The sequence below is a fragment of the Cottoperca gobio genome, chromosome 16 (genome assembly GCF_900634415.1).
Source record: "Cottoperca gobio chromosome 16, fCotGob3.1, whole genome shotgun sequence".
NCBI classification, from domain to species: domain Eukaryota; kingdom Metazoa; phylum Chordata; class Actinopteri; order Perciformes; family Bovichtidae; genus Cottoperca; species Cottoperca gobio.
In genome coordinates, this window is record NC_041370.1 from 17,434,983 (window position 1) to 17,460,334 (window position 25,352).

Here is a 25,352-nt window from a genome sequence, read left to right on the forward strand (position 1 = left end):
ATCGGTTCTGTGCTTCTGTTCACAAAAGCCCCAGTGAAAAAGACAAGTGAGTAATCCTGGCCTTTCTCTCTGATCCCAATGTTAACCCTTCTTTCTTTTCAATACTCTCTTCACTCTTTTCAATGAAACAGTTGGTTGTCAAGCTGAGTAGTCTTTAAAATTATCCCTCCATACTACAAGTGTTCGGGCGTGGGATCCATGTGGGAGCTAATTATTGGCTGAGCAGAACAGAAAACCACGGAACAATCAGTGGCTGCAAAGTACATGCTCGCACAAAAGGTTGATGCCAACCTACCAAGAAGAATGGCTACTGAAGAAGTGGGAACATTAACACTGAATTAGTTTGTCCAATAAATCAAAAAAGTTAAGCAAACTCATTAATTTGTGTTACAGAATTGACTGTGGAGGATAGCAGTGTTTCCCATTAATCACAAGACTGTGGCGACCCGTCTAGTCATAATCTCTCCAGCCATGAGTTTAACAGAGTCCCAAGCCACGGGCTTCGCCACTTCACGGGGTACTTGAAGTCTGAGAAAGAGGCTCATCATTTATTTATTTATTTTTTGTTTACAAGAGCACAAAAGTTCTCAAAGTGCAACAGATTAATGCATGCCCCTGGACCCACCTAAAGGGTGCAAGGAGCACACATTGTAGTTGCATAGAATCCTGTGGGAAACACTGGAATAGGAAAATTAGTCCTGATATGCAAAAGCCTAGGCATTTTTTATTCTCCTACAACCACCAGTTCAGGATATCTGAAATAAAAAATATATATTTTCTCATGACCACCAGCCAGGTGAATAAAATGCCGTAGAAAAGGCTTAGCCATGTCAAACTGAACCTCAGACCCATGTTCCAAGACTCAACCGGCTAAATCCTTTCTTAGATTGCACTGTTGTCATCATGGCACAAAATAGCAAGGGAATGAGGATGTCATGGAGTTAGTGTACACGAGGGGAGAATATCTTCTAAAAAGGCAGTCAGTGAGAGGGATTAGGAGGAGACAGTCTAGGCCAGGGGTGTCAAACTAATTTTAGTTCAGGGGCCACATACAGCAAAATGTGATCTCAAGTGGACCGGACCAGTAAAATCAGAGCATAATATCCTATAAATAACAACAACTCCAAATGAACAGCATTGTCTCAAGGAGTCTTTGGAATATCTTATGCGTTTTGGTTTGTTTAAAACCAAAAGAAGCACATCGCGACCTAAGATGGTCTTTCTGAAAGAAAAACAGACAAAGAGATCTTCATCATCTGGCATTCACTGCCACCTGTTGCTTTGGCAACGGAGCATCGGGTGAGTAGTTGGAAAATGACATCAACAAATAAACACAATGGGGCTTGCCGTCTCCTCAGACACACGGAGCTTATGGGTGAGATATATCAGACACAAGCCTGCAACTAAATCACACTCCCATTTGAATGCCCTAATATGATTTTGGGAGGTATGACACACTAGGGAACTTTCATTTTCATTTGAGACAGTAAAGTTTAATACAAGGAGAGACACTAATGCTGTCATAAAATTGTTAAATTTGTCATAGTAACTATAACTTCTCAAGGATACTTTGCTATTAAAACATCTGGCAATCGGACAAACACTTGCATTTAATCTACACTTTATTCCAGCTCACCGCAAAAGCCCTAGCTGGTTTACTGGCTTTACTCTGGTGTGAAGTGACAAAAAATGATTTTTTTTATCCACACTATTTATAGACCTGCTATATTCAACTTTCTTTAAAAAGTGGTAGAGAATTCGCAAATAAGAACAAGAGGGTTTAAAGGACTACTTTATATCCTATGAATAAGGTTACATGCAAGCCAAATACGATTTATGTTTGAATTAAAATATACAATCATTTTGTGACAAAACAATTACAATTCCAGAGAAAACCATCTCATCTGGCGTACAGTTGCAGTCTCATTCCTAGCCAAACAGCAACATTATTGGTTTTGACCTGTGATGGTGACAGAAGCTGGTGCATTAGAAGTCATACACAAAGATATTTGCATGAAAATGAATAAAAGGAGTTTGTTTAAAGCCTGTTCAAAATCAAAAATAAGTCTTCACAGTGGCATAGCATACAGTAATCACAACTTCCTTTAGGCATGAGTGAGAGAGATGGAAACTTTTATGAGATGATGGAAAAGCTCATTTACAAAAAAAAATTCAATACTAAATTAAAACTTTGTGAAGCTCTACTAATAGAAATTGTGAAAAGTGCTACAAAGTGTGATTCAGATAGAAACTGCTTCTGCTGCATCTGTAATGGACTCAACCATGTCAACCAAAAAAGCCACTGTGGGTCTGGAGACGGCAGGTGTCCCGTTTATGGATCCAAGCAGCATCAGTGGCAGCAGAATGCTTATGTGTGCCTGGGAACAGTGTGCCAATGATTGCCTGGACAGATGCAGCCTATGTTTCCACCTGAACACACTACATCAGCCCTGAAGGTAGCTGTCAGACATTCCCGCCATCTGATTAGTGTGTCACGGTAGTGGCGTGCCATAAAGAGAGAGAGGAGAGAGACATGGGAATGATGTACCTCTATTTGTCTGACTCACTGTCTCTCTACCTCCATCTGTCTTTCCCTCTCTGTCACACTAACCCTTTTTGACACATTAGCTCTCTCTCACTTTCTCACTTTCTCGGTTTCTCGTTGCAGGAGGTTGCTCTTATTCACTGTTACCTTAACTTTTACTGTCTTGCTGGTTCACCGTTTGTGTCGCTTTGCCTCTTTGTAACTCTCTTTCTTTGCCTCTGCCCACCTCTCCTTGTTGCTACACTGCTGTGAAAAATAAATAAAAATAAATACAGACAAAGGGGGTAGAGCCCTGAAGTGTTCTGACTGATCTTACCTACAGCATTAAGCAGCAATTAAAGCAAACAGTAAAACAGGATAATGGCCTTCCTGCAAGCTGTCTCCTCAAAACAAGGAGAAAAAACAGCAGGGAATGATTAATAGACTTATTTTGCACTGACATGTCCTAATTCAATACAGCAGCCACAGCCACTGACATTTCATTTTAATAACTGCAGTAACAAAGGTCCAATCATCCTATCAATTAAATCCTCCTGGGCACTTCTCTGTGTTTTAAGACTGAAAAAATATAATATCTTGAATTGCAAACAAATGTAATATGGAGAATGTGTGTCTAGTATGCCACTCAACTTTAGTTTTGCAAAGAATCACATTGTCATTTTTCATTATCAGGCATCTGCAAGTGATTCTCCTGATGTGAAAAGAAGTGTCAAATGTAAAAACAAAACTGGGATACATGAGCCATCACTTCAACTCAGATAAGCTGATTAGTTAACAGGTGTGCAGACAAAAGGGTAATTAATCCTCTTCTCCATGTATGCCATCTGCATTGTGGTTCTGGTATATTTGTGTGAAGAGGAGAAGACGGACTAAGCAAAGATTCAATTTGATTGAAGCACTGCACAGCCATTGATCCCGCTTTTACTTCATGGAAACCTCAAGCTACTATCAGTTATTTGAAAAGTGATTTTTATCAAGTGCAAGAGTCATAATGAGTCACAAAGTTCCTTCACCCAATGGGTTGCTTGTGACTGAAGACAGATATGGTGTCAAAATGGCTTACACTTTTCATTTCCATGCATGCAATACTTTGTTTCATTTATATTCTTCATCTTTTCACTGCAAAAAAACACTACATGGATTAGTTGTGGCCAAGTCTGTGCACTATTTAGCAACACATTTCTTTAGTATCTGCTTTGACTCTAGTCAGCTGCATAATTTGTATGTACTGCACATGTACTTTTTGCACTCTGTTCTGTGTTAAAATAGGCATTATAAACCAAACCACTTGGCATTAGTGGCATCACTTGTTCCAAGAGTAGAACTGTTCAGCCTTCAGAATTGTATCACAGGGCATAACAAGAGTAGCAAATACACTGGTCATGAGTCACAGTTTTACCACCTTAAACTCCTGAAGTGCCAACTCAAGTGACTAAGAGGGTTAAGAATTGTTAAATGTGTAAGGTAAATGTCAGGATTAATGGAGTTAACCTCTCTGTTATTTCTGTATTACATTAGAAACCACTGCTATGATTCATGCATGTAATGTAACCTATGATGGAAACACTCCCTGCGAAATAAAAGGGAGGGTTGTATACTAAGTGCTTTATCATAAAAATGTGTACGCACAGGGCAATGTGTTGACACCAGTAAAATGCACAAGAATACACAATGATTCTGTACACTTAATAACTTTATATTTCTTAACTTAAAAAAAAAACTGTGGCCAAAAGGCACAACAATGCAAATCCAGTTCGTTTTGGATAACAAGCTTTCAGTTAAAAACACAAGATACAAATTCACACTGAAAATTAAATGTGCAAAGGACACTTTAATTGACTTGAGTTATATATATATATATATATATATATATATATATATATATAACTCACTTTTCACATTGAACAGGTGCTCTTTTATTAAATAAACTAAACGCTTATGTTATTTATTTCATTTATGTGCACATTTCCGTGTTTACTGCATTGCTGCTTTGCGCATTCATATTCTCTCCTCTGCTCCAATACTGATCAGTTAAAAAATGCCTTACTCTACATCAACAATCTTTGAGATCGGATCGGGACATTCCTAATAAAGATCACATTTATTTTTCACTTGCCCGATCAGGAAACTGCATGAGGCATTCCACTTGCCCGTACACAGAGATTACTTGCCCCAGGCAAGTGGGCAAGCGTTAATGTCGAGCACTGGAGACCTTTTCAATTGCCAGGTCACATGACTGTGTCTCCATGATTATGGAAGGAAACCAACACATAAACACATACAAGTATTACATGCAAACTCCTAAAGCAACAGCTGTTGCTTTATTTGAATTTACATTGTGGAGAGTACAAAATAAAGACCCAATTTGACATTTTTAGGTGCATAGTTAGAGTGTTAAGTTCTGAGTTCACTTAAGGGCCTTGACGAAGGCATTGCTGCAGCAAGAAAAGATGGCAAACAACTAAGCCTTTATCAACATACCATTCAATTCAATTGTCATAGTAACTGTATAATGACAAGAGCAAAAAGATCACCTTAAATCAGGTGATTCTTTATGCAGGGCAACAATGGAATAAAAAGCTTTAATACACTAACTCACCTCCTCTTTCCTCTACAATTTTCAGCATTTCATTTCAGCACAATAATGAGTGCCTCAACCAGCCGTTCTCAGGCACAAGGGATTGTACGTAATGTAAGTGCAGCACCGACTGAGAGGTATGGGGGGGGAACTTCACAGAGCAAAGAGAATACATAGATCAATGGGGAGACACACTCAATCAGGTCCATCACGGAAATGTCGATTATTTTTCGTGTTAAAAATTCATTGTCGCTTTTGTCGTGTTCCCTTCTGAATTTCTCCCTTAATTAATTAAAAGCGTAAATAAATTAAAGGCCTCTTTAATCTCTATCAAGGTTTCTATTTATAATTACCTAAGGGGAAAAGAAAAGCAGAAAAAAAGGGTTGCCCGTCATTGTGTTCACCTTCTTATTTATTCCAGCTGACGATACACCTGAGCGAACAACACATCAACATACATTCAAAGAAGGGAAGGAACAACAAGAAAAACACCTTTCAAAACTAGTTGTTGAAAGAGAGGATGGGGAAGTTTGTGCTGCATCTTGACAAAGTTAAACAAAAAAGGTAAGAAAACACAAGGTAAGGCAGCTTGTTTTTTCCTTCATCTCAGTCATTTTTGGTTTGGAGAGAATTAATTGTGTAAGAGCAGGCGTTTTACTAGCGTACATTTTGGGCCCTAGAGGCGCAGCAAAGACTGTCATGGAATTATCATTTTCTGGCGCCACACAACATAGTCCCATATTGTGAGGAAATCCACCACTTGGAAAAAACAAAAGTGTGACTGAAACACAAAGAACAACGTTGCTATTTAGAGGTTTGGGTCGGATCAGCAAAAACCCATCAGAATTTTGAGCCATTTGCTTTTATCTTGTAGCAAGAATTAGTTGTGCTTTTCCTCCTTCTCTCTGAATGGCAGGATTAGTTTCATGTGAATTTGAAAAGTCTCAGCAAAATATCATCGTTGGTTTATTGTTTTGCAAATTGTTAACCTTATATTTGACACAGCGAATCAGCAATGGCTCTTAAAAGCTAGTTGGCAAGACACCTACACTCATTGTCCACTCTTATTTATTTATAACCTTTATTTTACCAGGACAGGTCTCATTGAGATTAAAAATCTCTTTTTCAAGAGAGTCCTGGCCAAGATAGGCAGCAGCATAGTTACAGACAAAAAAAACAATCACAACATTAATTAAAACCTTTACAGACACAGCGATCTGCTTCAATGTCTTTAAGAGTCGCTTTAAGTCTGTTCAGAGAGACCAGCTCTCTGAGTTTCAGCTCATTAGGTATACCTGTGCAATCTAATGTAATCCAATAGAACTGTCTGTCTAAATCTACTTTTATGATGCCTATAATGTTGACTCTGTCAAAGGTCTTAATTCAATTACATTCTTTAGCATTTAAGTCAGTTAGTGATGGTTTTGTACTGGACTGCATTCAGACGTTTATATATTCTCTAGGAGAGCAGAACAAATCTGATACTATGCTAAATATCCAGATATTTCGTCTTGCAATATTGTATCCATACACAGATGCCAAATCTATCTTTATTTTATAAACTATTAGGGCTGTAGCAATTGATTGATATAAACGTAATATTGCAAATACAAATTAAACTTTTTGGGAGCAATTGCTTTTTCAGTCCACTACATGGTGCTGAGACGTTTTCTGGTGGAGTCGAGGGCTGAGTCTGCGCTTGGCAGAAAGTTGGTCAAAACAAAGACGACGTCAGACTGCATAATTTGCAGTTGAAAAAAAGATAATAAATCTTAATATATGTTAAAGATGATATGTATAACAAAAATGTTTTAAATCGCAACAAGATTGCATCGTGACTTAAGTATGGAGATAATATCGCATTGAGGGGCCTCTGGTGATTACAACCCATAATATTATGTACCCCTCATGGATAGAAATAGAAATGACAAAAGACAGAAACACAGCCATCTTTTCAAAGATCCTATATCCCTGAAGCACAAGAGTGCGTCATCACTAGTACTGTTCTCTCCTTTAGTCTCCTGGTTGAAATAGAAAATTGACAACTGTCATAGTCCATAGGTGCAACACATGAGTTCAAGGTTTCCTTCCGTGTTGAAGCCTAATAAAACTTGACAGCCATATGCCTTCACACAAAAAAAAAACGCAATAGCTGTGCATTCAATTAAATCTACTGATATTTTGTCTATTGTATGTTTTTTAATTTGTCAGTAGTTTCAGTAGAGAGCACCTTGGTTTAAAAATGGCATTATATAGCCTAGCTTCCTAGTGGTTTCTATGTTAATTACATTAAGCTTGAACATTTCCATGTATTTCATTTCTACAGTCTGATTATAAAACATTAGTAGATAAGCATCCTGCACATGACAATCATATATCTTGATCAAGACATTGACTCTGCACAGCCACCACGATATGAGCTTTGTTGAGTTGTATCTGACTGCATAACATTGCAGCCTCCATTTACCACAGATGCTTGAAACAATATCTCTGTAAACAAACACCTCAGTGTACCAGAAGAGGAAAGTCTGTGTGACTTGAGGATAAAAAAGCATACTTAATAATGTGTTTAATAAAATCTTAGCCAGAATCTTCATCATACTGCATAATACTGAGCAAAGTATTCAGCTCACACAGCATTGCACACTTCGCTACTACATGTTTCTTTCTGCCTTTTTCTCTCATCACTGACCACCAGCATTATGGGGACAAAGCAGTTAAAGTTAAAACGTTCTGCATTTTCTTTTCACCTCATTTGGTCAAATTGAGAGCATGTTATCTCTACAGGTTCAGACTGCAAATTGGATCAACTGATATAGGGATAATCTGAGATTTGCTGTCATCCACTTAAGAAAAAGATATCTATTATCTTTATTTGTCATTATAATTAATATCCATAATCATTAGGCCAAAGTAAAAACTGCCATTCCTGAACATAAAAATAAATACAGTAGATATGGGGTTTGGAAATAATATTGTCATGTCCCTAATTGTTTAGCATTTTCCACTGAAGTCATTTCACAATATGATCATACTGTTATCATTTAGCATAGGCCTAATTATGTCGTCCCAAATGATTCTATGCAATAGCAATTAAACACTGAAAATGTTTGTCTACATGGTTAGCCTGAAGCAATAACTAACAAGACAGTTCATTGCACTGAACACCAGCTTGAGTCTCTTATATGTGACTTTGCTTCATTTTGCTATATTATGGTATATCAGACAAATATTAATGCCTTGATATGGACTTCGAACATCACCCAGCCCTACTGTGTTACATTTCAATATTAATAATAACTGATAACTAAATGATTCAAGATAATTCCCAATATTCCAACTAGATCTTAAAAATGTCTAAATTAATTCTAGATTCAATAAGGTAATTTGGGTGAAGTCATTTAATGTTTGATAAAGACATAATAGAGTTTTGTGTGCAGAATTTTCTTTAGCGTTCAGCCTTGAGCTGCATGCCTTGCATGCTTTTACAGTGGTTCAGTTTTGCATTGTGAACTGGTATGGTTCTGCAAACCCAACACACCAACACATGGCAAGCAATGCCCTTCTCCCGCGTCACTGCTAGGATTACAAGAGAGATGGATCAGTTATAACACCAAAGTTTAAACTGTGAAGAGACAACCGCAGGAAGATATAACTCATATTTCTCAAACAGGTTTTGCACAATAATAGTAAACATTAATAAACAGGTCCAACAACTGAAGAAACATTGTAAGAACATGTTTCTAACCCTCCCCCATCCATAACACTAAAGCGGCACACTATTTGAGGCAGATAAATGACTGAATAAGCCAATTACAGTTTGTTTTTGGTCTTATTACAGTGGCAATTGTTTGTATAGTGTAGTTTGTGAATAGAACTCCACTTCTTGAACAGAAGAAATTACAATTACACCTTCTTTAGTTTTAGGATACATTTTCGGTTGGTGAGAAAAGGAACAAGATAAAAAAATGTAATCTGGAAGATGCCATTAGATGAGGAATCATGTCAAACTAATCGAAGCCCTTGCCTAAACCTAAGCAAACAACACAGAATAAGTTGATGCTCCAACCAATTCTGACAGATTTCCTGCCCATGTCTGTCTAAAAACTCCCATACCAGTGCAGCTGCAGTCACTTTTATCAATACAATAATTACACCTTTGCACTTTAACAAGTTGCTTCCTTTAGAACAGCTGTAACTGAATGGGCTTGCAACTTGATATGAACATCATATGATCATTTAAACCACAATAAGTGAACTGAGGTAACTCAACTTAGATGAATAAGGTAAAAACAAACTTGTTCTCAAATACTGACAGCATAATCAACCTGTTTTAAAAACGGCAATAAATACTGGGCATAGACACAATATCCTTAATGCCTTAGCAATTTCATGAAACCAAAAAAAGTCAGCTACAGCAATGAAGAACCTTTTAAGGTTTGTTTTGAATTGCACAATATTGTATAGTGTTTATGTAATTTAGCCACCTAACTTTACATACCTTACAATTTAGAAGCATTGTTTTTGTTGGTATGTTTTCACACATAAACTGATGGTAAATTACACCAAATAAAAACTCAATTAAGTGTAGTCTAATGTTACTTCTAATCGTAATAAATGCATCTCCACTCTGACATGTCTTAACAACAGAAGTTTTCACGAGGGATTTTGTCACATCTGGAAAAGCACAGGTGAACCTAATAATATTAATCATGGCTCTGGTCATTTTACGTTACGTTACCCAACTACGTCGTGACAGTAAGACAGATTTAAAAAGAAATAACAATTGACATTAGCTACACTTATACTTAAATGTATAATATGCAGCATTAAACGTGCTTGAGCCTCTGCAATTTCAGTGACATAGCAACTTACCTCAAGTTTGCAGACGCAGTATGACGCTAATCTTTCTGCCATGTTGGTTTTAGTTTCCAGTCAAATGTCCGATATTATCAATAATTGTGTCCAACATTAATTCATCTTTTTACATTTAGCTGTTACGTTAGCAAAGCCGTTATCTAGCTAGACCTGGCTAACTTTACCTACAGTAATTACTGTGAGCAAATTAACTAATAATGTAAACGAAGGGGGGTGAAACAAGCGAAGTACTAAAGTTATTAGCACAACTGGAGGTGCCTCTCCACCATCTCCTTCATCACAGGTGTCTTTTCTCTGACGAACACTTTTCGTTGGAGTGTGGGATAATTGTGCTGCATTCAGGAATAATTGGAAATTGGCACGTAGGCCGCTATGGGGGACTTACCGGTGTAAATGTCTTCTTAATGGAGGGGTTGACTCTCCTTTGCCCACTACTGTTTACCGGATTTAAGATGATCTTTTTCAAAATTGCACTAAGGTTTGTAAGTTAATATTGGTACTGAATAAAATATTCTGGCACTGTGACAACACTTGTTATAGGCTACTTAACAGTCAATAAATGTGACTCAGCATATGACACAACGTCAACAGCATGTGTGTGATCACATAACTTGGTGATGTGCCATTTTACTGCCATTAAACTCAAATTAGTGGCATTAAAATGCCCTCTGTTTATAAAACAGGTTTGAGACAATGTGTTGTGGTGATGCTTAATATTTTTGGTTTGGCTCAATTTAAAGTACTTTTGCAACAATGATTTCACTAGTATGGAGAAAAAGCTAAGAGCAATACTTTATTATGCTTCTCGAGAGAACAATAGGAATGCACAGTCATAGTAAGTAATTACTCTGTAATTGCTCATAGACAAGGCATTATATTTTAAGGGCTTTTTAAAACTATTTGCGCCACGACTAATATATGTGAGTTCATTAAGAGATGTGGAGTCAGTCAACATGGTGACACACTTCTCATAAGACTGACCTTGAAAGAATCATTATGCAACATAATCTTTTAAGTATCTAAAGTGATTCAGCTGCTAGAGTATCAACAATGATTCATCTCGTGAATTATCCCCCTCTTTGCTTTACATCCTTCATTGTAGTACCATGTGACTTTGGTCCACTTCCACTGAAGATGAGTCACATAAATAAACCAGGAGAAATCATCAGTCTGTTTGAGTGTTTCAGAGAAAAATGGACCCCACATTCACCTATGATGAAGCATGCTTGTGAATAGAAGTGGATAATCAGACACTAAGATGCCCTTTAAAAAAAGGCTTTTGACATGTTTAAAAGCTGACGTGTGTATCAGCTCAGACGAGAGATAATCTTCTCATAGTACACAGAACACTTATCTATAAAGAGTGGGTTTATTTTTGGGCAATTTGGTTTGACAAAGAAAATGTGAAACCTTTATGGCGTTTTCCTTTGAAATCCAAACACTTTAAAGCAGGTTTTATTTGGGGAAGTAGGGAAAAGAACATTCTAAGAAAGCTGCAGTTCAGATTCTTTCTGAATCAGACATGTGTCTTCTTTTTTATGGCCAAACAACTAAATATTTAGATATTAAAGGATTTTTTCTCACTAGACTAGTTGGTGATTTAAGTGTGTTCAATAAGAAGCATCAGAAATATTTATTAATCAAAATCCTTGAGCAGCGCATGTCCCACAAAAACCTTCAAGAATTGTGTTACATGTCTGTAACTAAAACCTGTATTTCTGTATCTAAGCATGCACTTCCTATTTGGTGTCTTATGTCCATCCCTAATGATATCTTACATGTGGGTTCAGTACGATGAGCTTCCATTGCAAAAATGTCAACTCACCATGGGTCTTAATCTTTTCTTTATTAAATTCAATTATCAAACAGTATGCAGCCACATAGTGAATTTACCGTCCCGTAAAATCAAACACAGTGAGAGCAAAATAATTCTGTTAGAGACAGATACTGACGAGACGGAGAAATATAAAAAGAATCATAGAAGCTTCTTTCCACAATAAAAAGCCTAAATGTGAGGCTTTTGTGAGAATGTCTCCCCTTGTCTTGTGCCAGTTCGTCTGGTCATATCCTTGTCATAGCATGTGTAAGTTCCAGTGTTCCAAGTACCAGTGTGATTTTTCAGAGAACTTTGAGTTAAGATTTTGTTTTATTGAAGTAAAGTATTGGGGGTTTTTTTACACTTTATATTTGTGTCTGGAGTCGTGCAATTGAGTCTTCCTGCCCTGTGTCTGAGGCGTAACAGAAAGCAGACGTAGTCAACAGTTATTTGTCTGTTAAGTGATTAAATTAAGCAAGGAAATTCTTTTTTTTGATTTTCACGTTTTTCTCTACCTCTGTCTCCTCCATTGAAGCATTAGAATAAAGGACGGCAGCTACTGAGCTGACCCATGCTTTACTGAAGCCCACATAGCTAGCTCATTCAGAAATACATTCTATTTCAGACACTTTGTTTTAGAACAGAATAATTTACTTATTTTTCCTTTTGCTGCTGAAAAAATACATTTAAATGAAATGTAAAGTCTTTTTAGTTGTTGTACAAGAAATATTATTGCAAGTTGGTTCCTTTTAAACCAAAACACAATAAGTTTTTCACATGTAAAATCCAAATTAGAGTTGTCAGTAGTTTTGTGAGGGCATTTCAATTCTGCAAAAACCATGTCGGAAACTGTGACCACAGTAGGCTACAATCCACACACACTACCGCGGACGTGCCTGCCAAGAATAAGCAGTCTTTGTCTTGTGTACATTAAAGATTAACCTTCCATTTGAAGTGATCATTGAAGGCTTCCCTCCCTCTTACTTCCTTTCCCTTTGCCTGTCAGCCTTCAAACACAGCCTTCAAGGTTCATGGCTTCAGGGCCGCTTCCTTACCTTGTCCTGAAGTTAGCCGGGTGTGGATGCCCGTCATACAAAGATAAAAAGTCATATTCCTCCTCCACTGCGAAAGATTGAAAAACTATATGAATCCTGCTCCCCTCCTCGGCAACAATCACCCAGGTACAGTTCGCTCCATTTGGATATCCATATGGAAACCCGGGGCTTTCTATCGTCCCATTCCTCCCTTTTAAAGTGCCTCCGCAGGTATGGATAAAACCTGGAAAGAGAGAAAAACACGCAGTCATTATCAAATGTTAGTGTGTATGAAAATATACTTAATTTTGCATGGTGCACACATCCAAGCAGCAATAAATAAACAGAATGGCCTTAAAACTGTTAAATAGGCCTGTACGCATGATATTCCATGTAACATTTTTATTGTAACAACTGTGTGCACCCTGTATTTCTTCAACAAATTGTTTGTAAAATGCACATTGTTTCATGCTGGCAGAAGCTGTGAGGGAAATCTGGCAACCAGCTGAATAAGAGCCAAGTTTTGTTTTTCCATTTATGTTTTCAGTTCCCCTTCAAATTAAAATAGAAAAACAAAACAATGTGCTGTAACAAATACTGCTGTCATTATGGAAGTAAAATGCATAATTTGGGACTATGATGTTTTTCAATGTTATATCGAACAAAAGGCTAGTGATGTGTTGTTACAGCCCACTTCTTTCCAGTGGGTCAAAAAGCCCCAGAGACAGGCAACAAGCAAGGTCTTCCAATTTGATGCCATAAGCCCTTAACACCCTGTTTCACAGCCCACACAACATACATTTTTGCACTTTGCTGCACTGGCTTGCTAAAAAAATCAATATCCTTGACATATTAGGTTAAGCAATATACTATCATTCTCAAACTACAATAATCTGATTGTTTGGCTAACCTTAGTGGTGTTACAGTAATGTAAATAAGTAAATGTGCCACAGCCAAGCAACTGTATCTCAAACACATATTCAAACATAATCTGTCTCACTCATGCACAGACATTTACAGCATGCCTCTCCTTCCACATCCAGTATACTCCCACACTTACACGAACAATGTATGACCATGCTTCCATACACAATGTGTCCCAGCGCAAAAACAAAAGTCAATTTTATTCGAGGCTATCTTGTACCTTGTCTAATGAAATGCAAACTTAATTAAGATGCATGGTTTACCCCTCACAATTTACTCCTAGTGTAATTAACTTTTCACACTCGGTAGGTAAAGGATGCTTTGCATAGTGTTGGTCATATACACACTGCAGTATGTGACACACTTAGCAGCTATGCAACTGAAATGACCTCTAACTAGAAAAACAGTAGTATTCCTGATAATATGTACGCCTTCTTGTACATTGATGTGAGCAAACAAAATGTTAAACTCTGAGACAAACTGATAATTATTATTATTTTTGGACAAAGCCTTGCATTCTCTGGAACATTTTCCCACAATCTTTACATCTTGCCATATGTAAAGGAGGTCCTGACCCAGAGTGCCTGACCGTATACATCTCCACATATTGTCCAGATGACTGACCCCCGGGACTAATTCACTCCTCCTGTATCCAGTGATCAAGTGTCCTGACCTTCTTATAGATCCCGTTATGGATTCAGTGTACATCATGCTCATACAGGTTTATGATGTTGTGTCTAGAGCTGCTGCTCTAACTGAAGTGTGGGGGGGTTTGGGGGTATATCGGCAAGGTTTGTCGCATGTCTAAATTCCAATTATTCCCGCCACCATTCAGCAAACAGGGTAATCATGGCAAATTTGCAAATTTGATACACCTCCTACAGGGTCAACATGATCCAACCTGTGACATGGTGCATTATTGCTGCTTTCAAGAGCTCTCAGGAATATCGTATTTAGCAGGACAGCCCTCTTCACTGATCCAACACAGTTGTCAGTATGACTGTAAAAGTGTGGAAGTGTTTGACCTAAATGCTACTGTGATATTTGTTTTCACTGATCATTTAGGGTACCTTAAGTTTCCACATATTCTTGAATTGAATGAACTGAAATAGAGCCTATCTGTTAGATGTCTGATCCACATTGCTTTCATTTTTACAAAGCTGCCACTAAAAGAGCCACCAACATATGATCCTTTAGCAGCTACATTTCTTGTGTTTCCAACTAAAAGGAATAGATGAGAAAAGTTAGAGCTAATGAAAAGCACTTGAAAAGATGGCAGAATGATCCCACTGACTTTTTTAAATGGCCTTTTAAAAGAAGTTTGAGGAAGATATGTCCATTACTGAGAGTGAGCCCACCTGTGGTTGTATCTGTAGCAACAGTTTAGTCTTAATTCACTTCAGTAAAAGCAGGAGGATCAGATTATTATGAGGACAGAAATGCATAACAGCACACTATTTGAATACTGATGTATGGCTTCAGTCTATTGTTTATCTTGGAGAGTCACCGCTTCCATTTTTATGAGCTTAATTATGAATATATTTTTCAAAAAACTAAATTCAACTTGGCCATGACCATAGGATAATGCAATTATTATACAAAGATGTATTCAGTTAACTTTTACGAGGAGTGCTACTCAGCCGGAAACTATAGCTTCTTCTATGTCTCTTGAGGAAGCTTTATAAAACCAGAAAAAAACAACGGATAGTGTCATCAGGGTATTCTCCGTTTGGGCTTAAGGCTTTAAAACAGCAAGTCTCTGTTACTAATTGGGGGTGTGGGGTTTGAAAAAAGTGAGCATTTAGGAGGCAAGGAGGGTCTGATGAGAAATGCTCTTCAGATGCATTATGGGAAATGTAGGCTCCAGTGTTTTGGAACTTGACCCGTACTAGTGACCTAAAGTCAGGAGATCTCTTTGCTCTCTGTTGCTTTCATTTTGACCATTCTTTTGACCCCCAATTTTATGAAAATGGCAAAACTAAATTGCTTGAATATCCCTTTAAATGTTACAACAGAATGATTGCTACTAACCCTTTTCTTCATGTGATGTCTGTTAAAATGAGACTGTTAAAACAGCTAAACAAATATATATATATGAAACCAGAGGCATGCATTTTTAATCACTGCTACATTACCATAAACTCAAGTTCAGTAAACTAGGCTTGAGTTTACCGAGGTTGAGGTTACCACACCATTTTGTAACTGTGTGCTAACCATTGTATGACCTGAAGCAATCCTGGCTGAGGATATCAGCAGTGCACAGAGAGAAGCCCCTAAACCCTGTCTGGGGCTCAGGAGAAATTAGACCCACACACTTTTAGAAGGCAAAAGCAGTATTACTGCTTTTATTTGAGGCTCTCTTGTATCGCCCGGAGTTTGAAACTTCAGCAAGGACAGCACCCATATTAGTTTGTCAGGTATTAGATGACTAATGTTCAGAGCAGTGCTGATGCAATGTTTGTGTGGCTGATTGTTCAAATGTCCTGAAGATGACAGAACAGATGCTCATTGCCGTGATATTTATTTCCCTTTTTCCGCCCCTCTCTCTCCTTCTTTCTCCTTCTCTTCTCAGATCTATGTATTCCTTTCAGCTTTCAGTGTCCCTGCAACTCTCTCACCTCCTCCTTTCTCGGCCTCTTTTCATCTGATTCAACCTTTTCATTCACTGCCCCCCCCCCCCATACACACTCACACAAACCCTTGTTTCCCCCATAAGCTATCCATTATGAATTAGAATCCCCCTTTTCAATCTGTGAGCTGTGAATCATGAGCTTGTAATATGTTAAGCACTGTCATCTCCATAAAAGCTGCATCTATAAAAAGAACATTGTTGTAATTGTTCATCTTGCTACTTCAAAGGAAAAGGAAGGACAACGACAACATGTGCTTCCTTGTACAGGAGAGAGGACAAGCATTAACCACTTACACCTAAAGTATGTATTCTTTGAATTCCACTGTCACCACTTAGTTGCCTTTTCCGACCTTTAGCATCACTTCAATTGTAAAACGCACTCCCCGGGGTTTTCTCAGACCCCATGTTAGCGCCACGCTGAAACACCGACCGTAAATTGTGATGAGAAACTAAATTAACAACATGCTGTGATTGCACAGTAGGGAAAATGCGGTTCAGAAATATGAATCAGTATCATACCGCACACGTCTGGAAAAAAACAGAGCCTCAGCAGGCAGCCATTCTGCCTGACAGACAGCTCACGAATGGCCCCAGCTGTTTGTCAAATAGTTACATTTACCCCTTGCCTTTTGGAATATATACACACATATACCACATTTTCACCGCACTACACCTTTGATGCTTATAACTGATTGTTATGCTTGCTGAGCAAAACACAGACAGGAAAATGGCTGTTGTCTCCCACCCTGATGAGATTTCTGAAGGTGTTTGCCTCTTTGTCAGTCTGAATTGAATGTGTGTGTGCTTGTGTGTGAGTACATGCATCTGTATATGTGTTGTTGGCCTTGAAAAGCTTCTCACTAATGCAAGGGGTGAAACAAGTCTACTGAATGTGATTCTCTTTTATTTGCCCTGTGAATACAAAGATTTGGAGCAGAATGAACCAGGTAATGAGCTGCAGTGCTGTACATGGTGTGAAAGGAGAATAAGATTGATTTTGGAAGAAAAAAATTACATTATGCATCATGGAGGGTATTGATACTAGATTTGTCTAAATACGTTATTCAAGGTTTACTGTATAGAAGAAAAGGAGAGACAACATTTTAGCTTTCCAGTACATGAACAGCCAATACGTTGTGCTCCACCATTAATGGAGATTTGTAGTTGGGCAATAAAGAGAAATGATTATGTGCAGCAGGGAGAGGGGAGGAGCAGTCATTTACTGCCATACAAATTATTATGAGTGACAAACAGACCATTGAGTAATGGGTGATTGCTGATCGGCCCAATCGAGTATTTTTGAACAGACGATGATTAAACAGACTTGGAAAATAAACATTCACAATTTGGCCTGCTCCCTTCAGGTAACTACTTCAGGATCTTGCAGGGCAGATTTAACTGGTAGCAAAACTCTTTTCTTTCCCCGGCAGTGAAACTGTTGAATTCTGATGAACGACTGCAGCACTTAGTTTGCCAAATTTATTGTGTTCCATTTGCTTTATACACTGTATTGAATTTATCTGCCGTCTATTGTGCTGTATTTGTTTTGTTATTGACTGTCTATTGTACCCAGTTTATGTGGCTGCCTGGGTGTCCAAAACAATTTTTCAACAAGACAATCAAGTTTATCTAATCTAACAAAACCCCGTGGATTAGAGCAATCAGAGTTGTATTTAAATTAAAGTTTTTGTGCCCTGATTAGTGGCATTCAATAAACTGGCATTCAAAGAAATGTTGTAGCACCCCCTTTTGGCACCAGTCAGTGTAAACTCCGTGCATTAATAGGGCAACAATGCATATTATTCTCAGAGTGGCATTTAGGTTGTGAAGATTATTTTGACAGTTGATCCGTTATTTGTGAACAGTGACCATCTATGGAATTTAACACCATTGATGCATTACATATCAAGGACAGTTTGTTCGTGATGTGTGGACAAACAAAACAGCAAGAGGACATCAGCTGCAGGACTCTTTGTGAGGACATTTGGCGAGGTCTAGTGGACACTGTAAATCAGGGGTGTCAAACTCATTTTAGTTCAGGGGCCACATTCAGCACAATTTGATCTCAGGTGGGTCAGTAAAATCCTAGCATAATAACCTATAAATAACGACAACTCCAAATTCTTCCCTTCATTTTAGTGCAAAAAAGTACACGTACATTGTGAAAATGTTCAAACTTTATCTTTTTACAAAACATCAACCTGAAATGTCTTAAGAAATGTGTGTTACAACTTGCTGATCACAGTGTATCTACAAAGGCTTTTACTTTATGATCAAAACAACAAATTTTTACACTTTACAAAGTCATCCCGCGGGCCGGATTGTAAATAATACCCCTGGTGTTATAGCTAGTGTGGGTCTGTGTCGTGCATACCAAATAAAATAAATAAAGTCTCTGAGCTCTGACACCCTCATGATATGTTTATGTTTCAAGGCCAATTACACTTCTTGTCTTTTAAAAGCTGAGCATGTCACAGTGCTTTCCTACTGCACACTGGTGTCATTCAAGTTACTATGTATTATTACTAGTACTACTTTGCTTGAGTTAGGTTTCTTTATGCCTTTTTACCCAAAGCCGGCTATCTAAGTAGCTTTTTTTCTTTTAAATAATATTGTTAAGTAGAGCCCTATGCTGAGCCTCAGAGTCCCCAAAAAGTATTGAAAGTTAACTTAGACTTACAATAAGAGACTTATCATCTGTGTGTGAGGTGATATACATTATATGCCTGTACACATTTTTCTCAGATCATATAGATAATCTTTTCTAAAATGTACCAAACATCAGAAGGAGGAATAACATTAACACTAGCATATAGATACTTCTATATAAATATTATGTATGCACAATTAATAGTGACTGTATAAGGATGCAAAAATGAACTGTATGACACAGCAATTTGGTCAAAATCAATACTACATTAATGTTTAAGCAATACTAAAATGCACAATTTCAGAGTTTTAAAGAGAAATGAGCCTTGCTTTGAACACCACTTGGACCACCAGTGGATCTATGTATGAAAAGCGTTTTGCCTTCGTTCGTCATACATCACAGTATCTTTATTCAAACAAATCCTAAGCCCAATATCCACAAGCCTACTGAGTTATACGCTTTCAAGCTCCTCTTCTTGATTTATTTTTGGCATGTATTATTTTCTCTCTCTGCTTGATACTCTATTTCCTCAGGGTTGACTGTAGTGAATGCTTAGTCAAGGACACCTCTTCTTCAGGATGGCATTTCATCATTGTTCATGATTATGGCCTATCACAAACAGATGAGGAGGCAACAGCACCACTCCAAGCAATCAAAGTTAAAGTACAAAAAAACCTGCATTGATTTGCACCTGACCTTAAAGGTAAGTCAGCCAATATAGAGATATCCATCAGCAAGGCCTGGTTACAGAGCAACGACTGGAAAGACAGAGCCCCTTACCAAGCACAACAAAGGTCAACAAACATCCCGGTAGACTTCATCCGTTGCAAAGTATCCACACCTCTTACCAAGCGCAACAAAGAGAAACACTAGTGTTCTACATACACACTCCCTTGAGTATTGATTAGTCCAGAATAAGAAGAGGAAATTAAAATTATAGAGTGTGTTGAACATTGAGCATAACTATTGATCAGAGGAAATGCTGAAGATAGAAAAAAAAGTTTCTTTTTCTACATGGCTGTGCTGCACCTTCACAATTCATACTGATATAATGTGTATAATCGCAGCGCCTCACTATATGCTGTCTGCATGCTTGATGAAAGGGAAAGAGACTCCATACAACAGAAACAGAAAAGAGGCCATACCATGAGTGTATCACTGCAATTTGAAAAAGGGATGTGAAATATTCCATTTGGTGGTTTTAAATTGCCAACCACTGAGGTGAGAAATATTCAAATCAAATACACTGCCTCACTGAAACACGGCTGGCACGTGTACAAACACACACACCATTGCACAAGGAAATAGTTGTGTGCCTGAATAGCCAAGTGTAATTTCTGCTTCCCAGCGACTGCGTGCCGCCGGTGCTTTAGCCACTTCCCAGCAGATACAGTATTTTATGGCTAGACACCAATACCTCCTAAAAATGCTACTGAGCCATATTGCACCTGATGCCAGGATACCACTGTGAGAGCTGCTGTACAACACAAAAGTGTGAGCCAACAACACATCTAATAGGACGCCTGTCTCTCTAGCCTCCAATCTTCCAAACAAACAATAACATCAACACTTCAATTTCCCCGAAAAAGGGAAAGAAGCACATAATAGTCCTTTTCTCTCTAAAGACAAACACAGAGGCTGAAACAATGCTCAACTGTTTTTCACTTTCCAGGTAAACATCTTTGTCCACTGAACAGCCTGTTCACATACATATCTTTTTTAGAAGCAAAGCAGCTCATGGAACTCAATCACAAAATTACAAATGGCCTAATTTACATTTAGCTAGCTGCAGATTTGTCAGAAAATTGTTAGACCAACTCTATACATGCCGACCTGCTCCACCTTTAAGACAGAAAAGTAATGGTTGCAGGAGTTTTCCTGCAGATGTCGATCTCACCACCTACAGGCAAAGAAAGTAATACCTTCAGCAATTTTGGACCACCTGTAGGCAATGAGTGTTAGAGCAGTGTAGTTTCTTTTAACCGTTTTTGTTTTGTTTTCAAGTTTTTGTTTGACCTGTTAGATCACATAAATTAATTGACAAAAATGGAACATTACTTTGACACACTAACCTGGATTGATATGAAATACTCTAATAGAAATATAATTTAGTTTGGGGCTGTAAAACACCCAAAGGTTTTATAAATTAATTACAATTTCTATTACCTGGTTTTAACATTGGGGTTTACTATATTAATAAAAAACAGATATGTCATTTATAATTTATTAATATTAGTAACACTCAAGCTAGGGACGAAACTAACGAGTATTCATTAATTTCTTAATAATTTTCTCGAATAATCGATTAATTGTTTGTCTACAAAATATCAGATAATTGTGAAAGATGCTTGTTGTAATTTCCCACAGCCAAAGATGATGTCTTCAAAAGTCTTGAAGTTTGTTGTTTATCTTGTTTTATTCAAACAACAGTCGAAAAACTAAAAGATCTTCTGTTTAAAGTCATTCACAGCAAAAAAAAACGCTTGAAGTGTTCATGCTTGAGGAGTTGTTTCTACTTAAAAAATGTGTAAAAACGATTATTTTGATAATAACAAAAGTTGCTGCTTAATTTTCCGTTGATCGACTAATCGATTAATCAACTAATCTTTGCAACTCTATCCTAAGTTTTAGTCAACCTACATTGCTACTTTTCTTTTGGCCTCTGCATCATCCCTGTTTAGTTTTTCCCCTGACAAATGTATCGTGGATAAGACCCTCTTCCTTCCAATCTTCGAAGAAAACTGGAAGACAGAGGACATACAGGGCCACTCCAAGCAGTGTGATCTGCACTCTTCCTAGAATTCAGTGGAAATATGCTGAAGTTCTAAAAATGTTAACATTTTGCATCAAATACATGTACACACACTAAAAATAAAACATAAAACACTTCCCTGTAACACTCACTGCCTGTAAGTGGCACAGCAAAAAGGTTATTATTGCTATTACTGCTACTCTCATTGCATTTATAATCCATAGGTTGGACTGTAACTGCATTTCTGAAACTGCTGCCATTGCAGTTCGATGACTGGGCCTAGGCTCAGCTTCTTCATCTTAGTGACACTGTGTCCTTGATAATGGTCTTATGATCAAAATTAGACTTGTTTTTTTGGAGATTGGACAAAGATGGATGAATAAGTACTTTAATTAATACAGCTCCACAGGCCAGGGCCAAAGGCCAATGTGCACAGCATGGAACCCTAAAATCAGATGATTAGTCAATCAATGTTCTTTTCAGGATGCGCAACAGAAGCCTGATTGTGTTTTCTCACAGTTGAAAATACACTGCATGAGAGATCTCATTTCTGCCAGTTTATTCCTCACTGAAAATAGGTGTAGTGAGGAGTCTAAACAGGTATGTTAAACTATGCACACATATTATTTTAATTACTTCAACATCACCCCACTCTGTTTCCCTGACCATGCTTCGCCCCTGTCTGCTCCCCTGTCACATATCACAAATCTAGTCGACAGTCACAGCGACAAACAAGAGCAACAGTGGTCACTGTGAAGTTACGTGGGTCACAGGTAATAAAGTGAAGAATACTGATCATATAATATACTGTAGATACAATTCTACATGAGATAAATGGAAAACATATCCAAATATATGGATATTATTGAGCTTCAATGAACACATAGGAAATACTTATGGGAGCATTATGTGCAGCTTACTGATTTATTAGTTACATCTCACTTAAATTAGTCGCTTTGCTGCATTTATGTTCCCTCCTAATAACTGTTAGTTAACACAGCTATTGCACAATTGCATCCCAACTACAATGTGATTGAAAATTCCTTACTTGACAGCTTTTCTAGATTTGAACCACTGCACGGATAAGGCTTAATAAATTCATACATTGTTATCCGTGAATGTGCCTCCAGACAGTTAACAGAGTTTAATCCCCTCTGAAACCTGCACCTAAAGTGCAGAAGACAGTGAACCTTGAATCTGCAGCCTTGACCCTGGAAGAAGCCGCTCCTCAGCCTATTACATTTAATCTCAACAAACAGAAGGTTATTTTTCCTCCTGAAGACAAGATATTGCCAATCCCCCTCCCCCAAGAGTACTGCTTATATTAAAACTGATACCTGAGAAGAACTGACTTAATCAGAGCCAGAAAACTATATCCAACCTTTGCTGGGACCTGTCAGCAACATAAAAGCCTGGCCCAGACCTATAGCCATGGGCGAGGGGCCAGTAAGGGAACTGAGCATCACTTTGGTACACCACTAGGGCTATCCAGTGAGATGTCAGCACTAAAAGAGGCATCGGGAATCCAGGGAGTAAAATTGTTACTGTTCCAAGTTCCTGTATCCTTGAAAATTGTATATTGCTCCCTCCATTTCCAGATGAACTCAGGTGATTATTTTGGACACTGTCCACCTTTTCCTCATACTTCTGCTCTGCTTCTTCTACTTGTTGTATGGAACAAGAACACGAGGGGCAGTGGGATAATGCCCCCAAATTCCCTGTAGATAGTGTATAATTACACAGACAAATTGTAATCCTGATTAGCCCCAGCAGCCTTTCCAGCCTGTTTACATAATCACGTTGAGAGAGAGTCTTCATCAAGGGCTCAGTGGCCAGATTACTGTCTGTGCAGAACCCACCTGATTACCAGCAATTTGTCGACTGCCTGGTACAGAGTTAAACAAAAATAAATTTTAACAAAATATGGAAGCTAGAAGAACATTTGAGAAATACATTGTAATCACATGAAACAGAAGTGGTGGGACACAACAGATGGACAATTTTCATCAATCTGTTCACTATCATTAATCATCCCCTGTCATTTGATATGCTAATGTCAGTGCGGGAAACAGGCCAGTGCTTGAGCGTCATGTTTGACTTCTCCCGTGGTGTCCCTCCACTTTCCCATGACGGTCATATCCTCTGCTATTCATTATCAGGTCACTGCTAGGACTGTCCTGCATAAAGACGTCCCTGGATAGAAACTGGACATTGAGGAGATTCTGATCTGCAAAGTACTTTTTGAAATGGATACAAAGATAAAAATGTTAAGTAACATAACATTCATCAGTTTCAATGTGAAATATTTCTAATAACCATAAACAATATAAAGGGCAGATCCAGGAAGCTGGGCACATAACTCCAATCTGGAACATCTCTGCTCTCTGGCATGATATTATCCACTGCTTACACAAGCATGTGTTATAGGAAACAGGCCGCCCTTGGCTTTGTTGCTCTTTTATTATTGTGAACTTGATCGATCGTCGTCCGATCAATGGCTGCCGTGTGATTGTCATGAAAAAAAAGGGCAAACGCAGCTGTTGTACCTAAGAAGTGCTCACTATCAATGTAAAGGAATTAAATTTGTATTTGACCCAGGTCTTTTTGCTCTATTTAAAAAATAAATCCAGTCCCTGCAACTTAGCTTCCTAGATTTGTGTCTGTGTCAAGCAGTTTTATAAGTTCCCCAAGGATTAGGTGACACAGTTGCAGTGGATGTCCTCAGTTGTTTGGTGGTGGACTGCCGCAATGAGAACATATTATTTTTTGTCAAACATCACTCTGCTGTTTTAATAATTACAAAACTAAGCTGCTAAATATCACTAAAGTTCCACTTTATAATATGTATGGAGTGTCAAGGTGACTGAGATAACTTTGTGAACTGAGTAACGGAACTGTGCACCACCCACACACATGCATCTTAGCTCAAAAATAATCTTACATGAAAAAAGCTCCTCTAGCAAAGTGGTGTTGTACAAACTTTGCTAGATAGAGGCTTTTTTTTGTGGCCTCATTATATTAGCAGCAGAAGTGAGTCACAGGCTAGATCTATGTCTTTTTACTTCGGCAAACATTGTGTCACCTGTCAGAGCAGAGGAACAACAGCTGTCCTATGGTTCTTCCTGCTCACTCTGTGTCTGTGTCCTTTGCTCTTTTTCAAAAGAAGACCCCGGCCTCCTCATGCTTAACTCCCTCCCTCCCTCCATCCCTCCCCAATCCCTGGCTGGCTGGCTCCCTAATAAGTAACAGAACTAGGAGGATTGGCAGTGGCCTCAAGGTTTGACATTGCCACAATGTGGGTGGTGATGAAACAGCACTGTGCCCGACTCTGCTCGACTCGACTTGGCTCATTCTTGGTGGGCGATGCTACTCTGCATGCTGCACATTTCATCTACCCCCAATAGACAGACATAAGAATTACTCACAGGGTGAACAATCTGCATGTAAATTGATATCTGTGAGTGCCCATACTCAGACAGCTATACATGCATTCAACAGATAAACAGCCATGCACTCATACACACAATGACCCTGAATACACAC

At 38.2% G+C, this 25,352-nt stretch overlaps 1 protein-coding gene across 1 annotated transcript in view; it reads right to left on the reverse strand.

Moving 5' to 3' along the window:
• The window catches only part of LOC115021174 (CUB and sushi domain-containing protein 3-like), a 205,022-nt gene that overhangs the window by 178,216 nt on the left and 1,454 nt on the right, over nt 1-25,352 (reverse strand). The window contains 1 exon segment of the mRNA XM_029451384.1: nt 12,873-13,095. Within this exon segment, the coding sequence (XP_029307244.1) occupies nt 12,873-13,095 (223 nt within the window).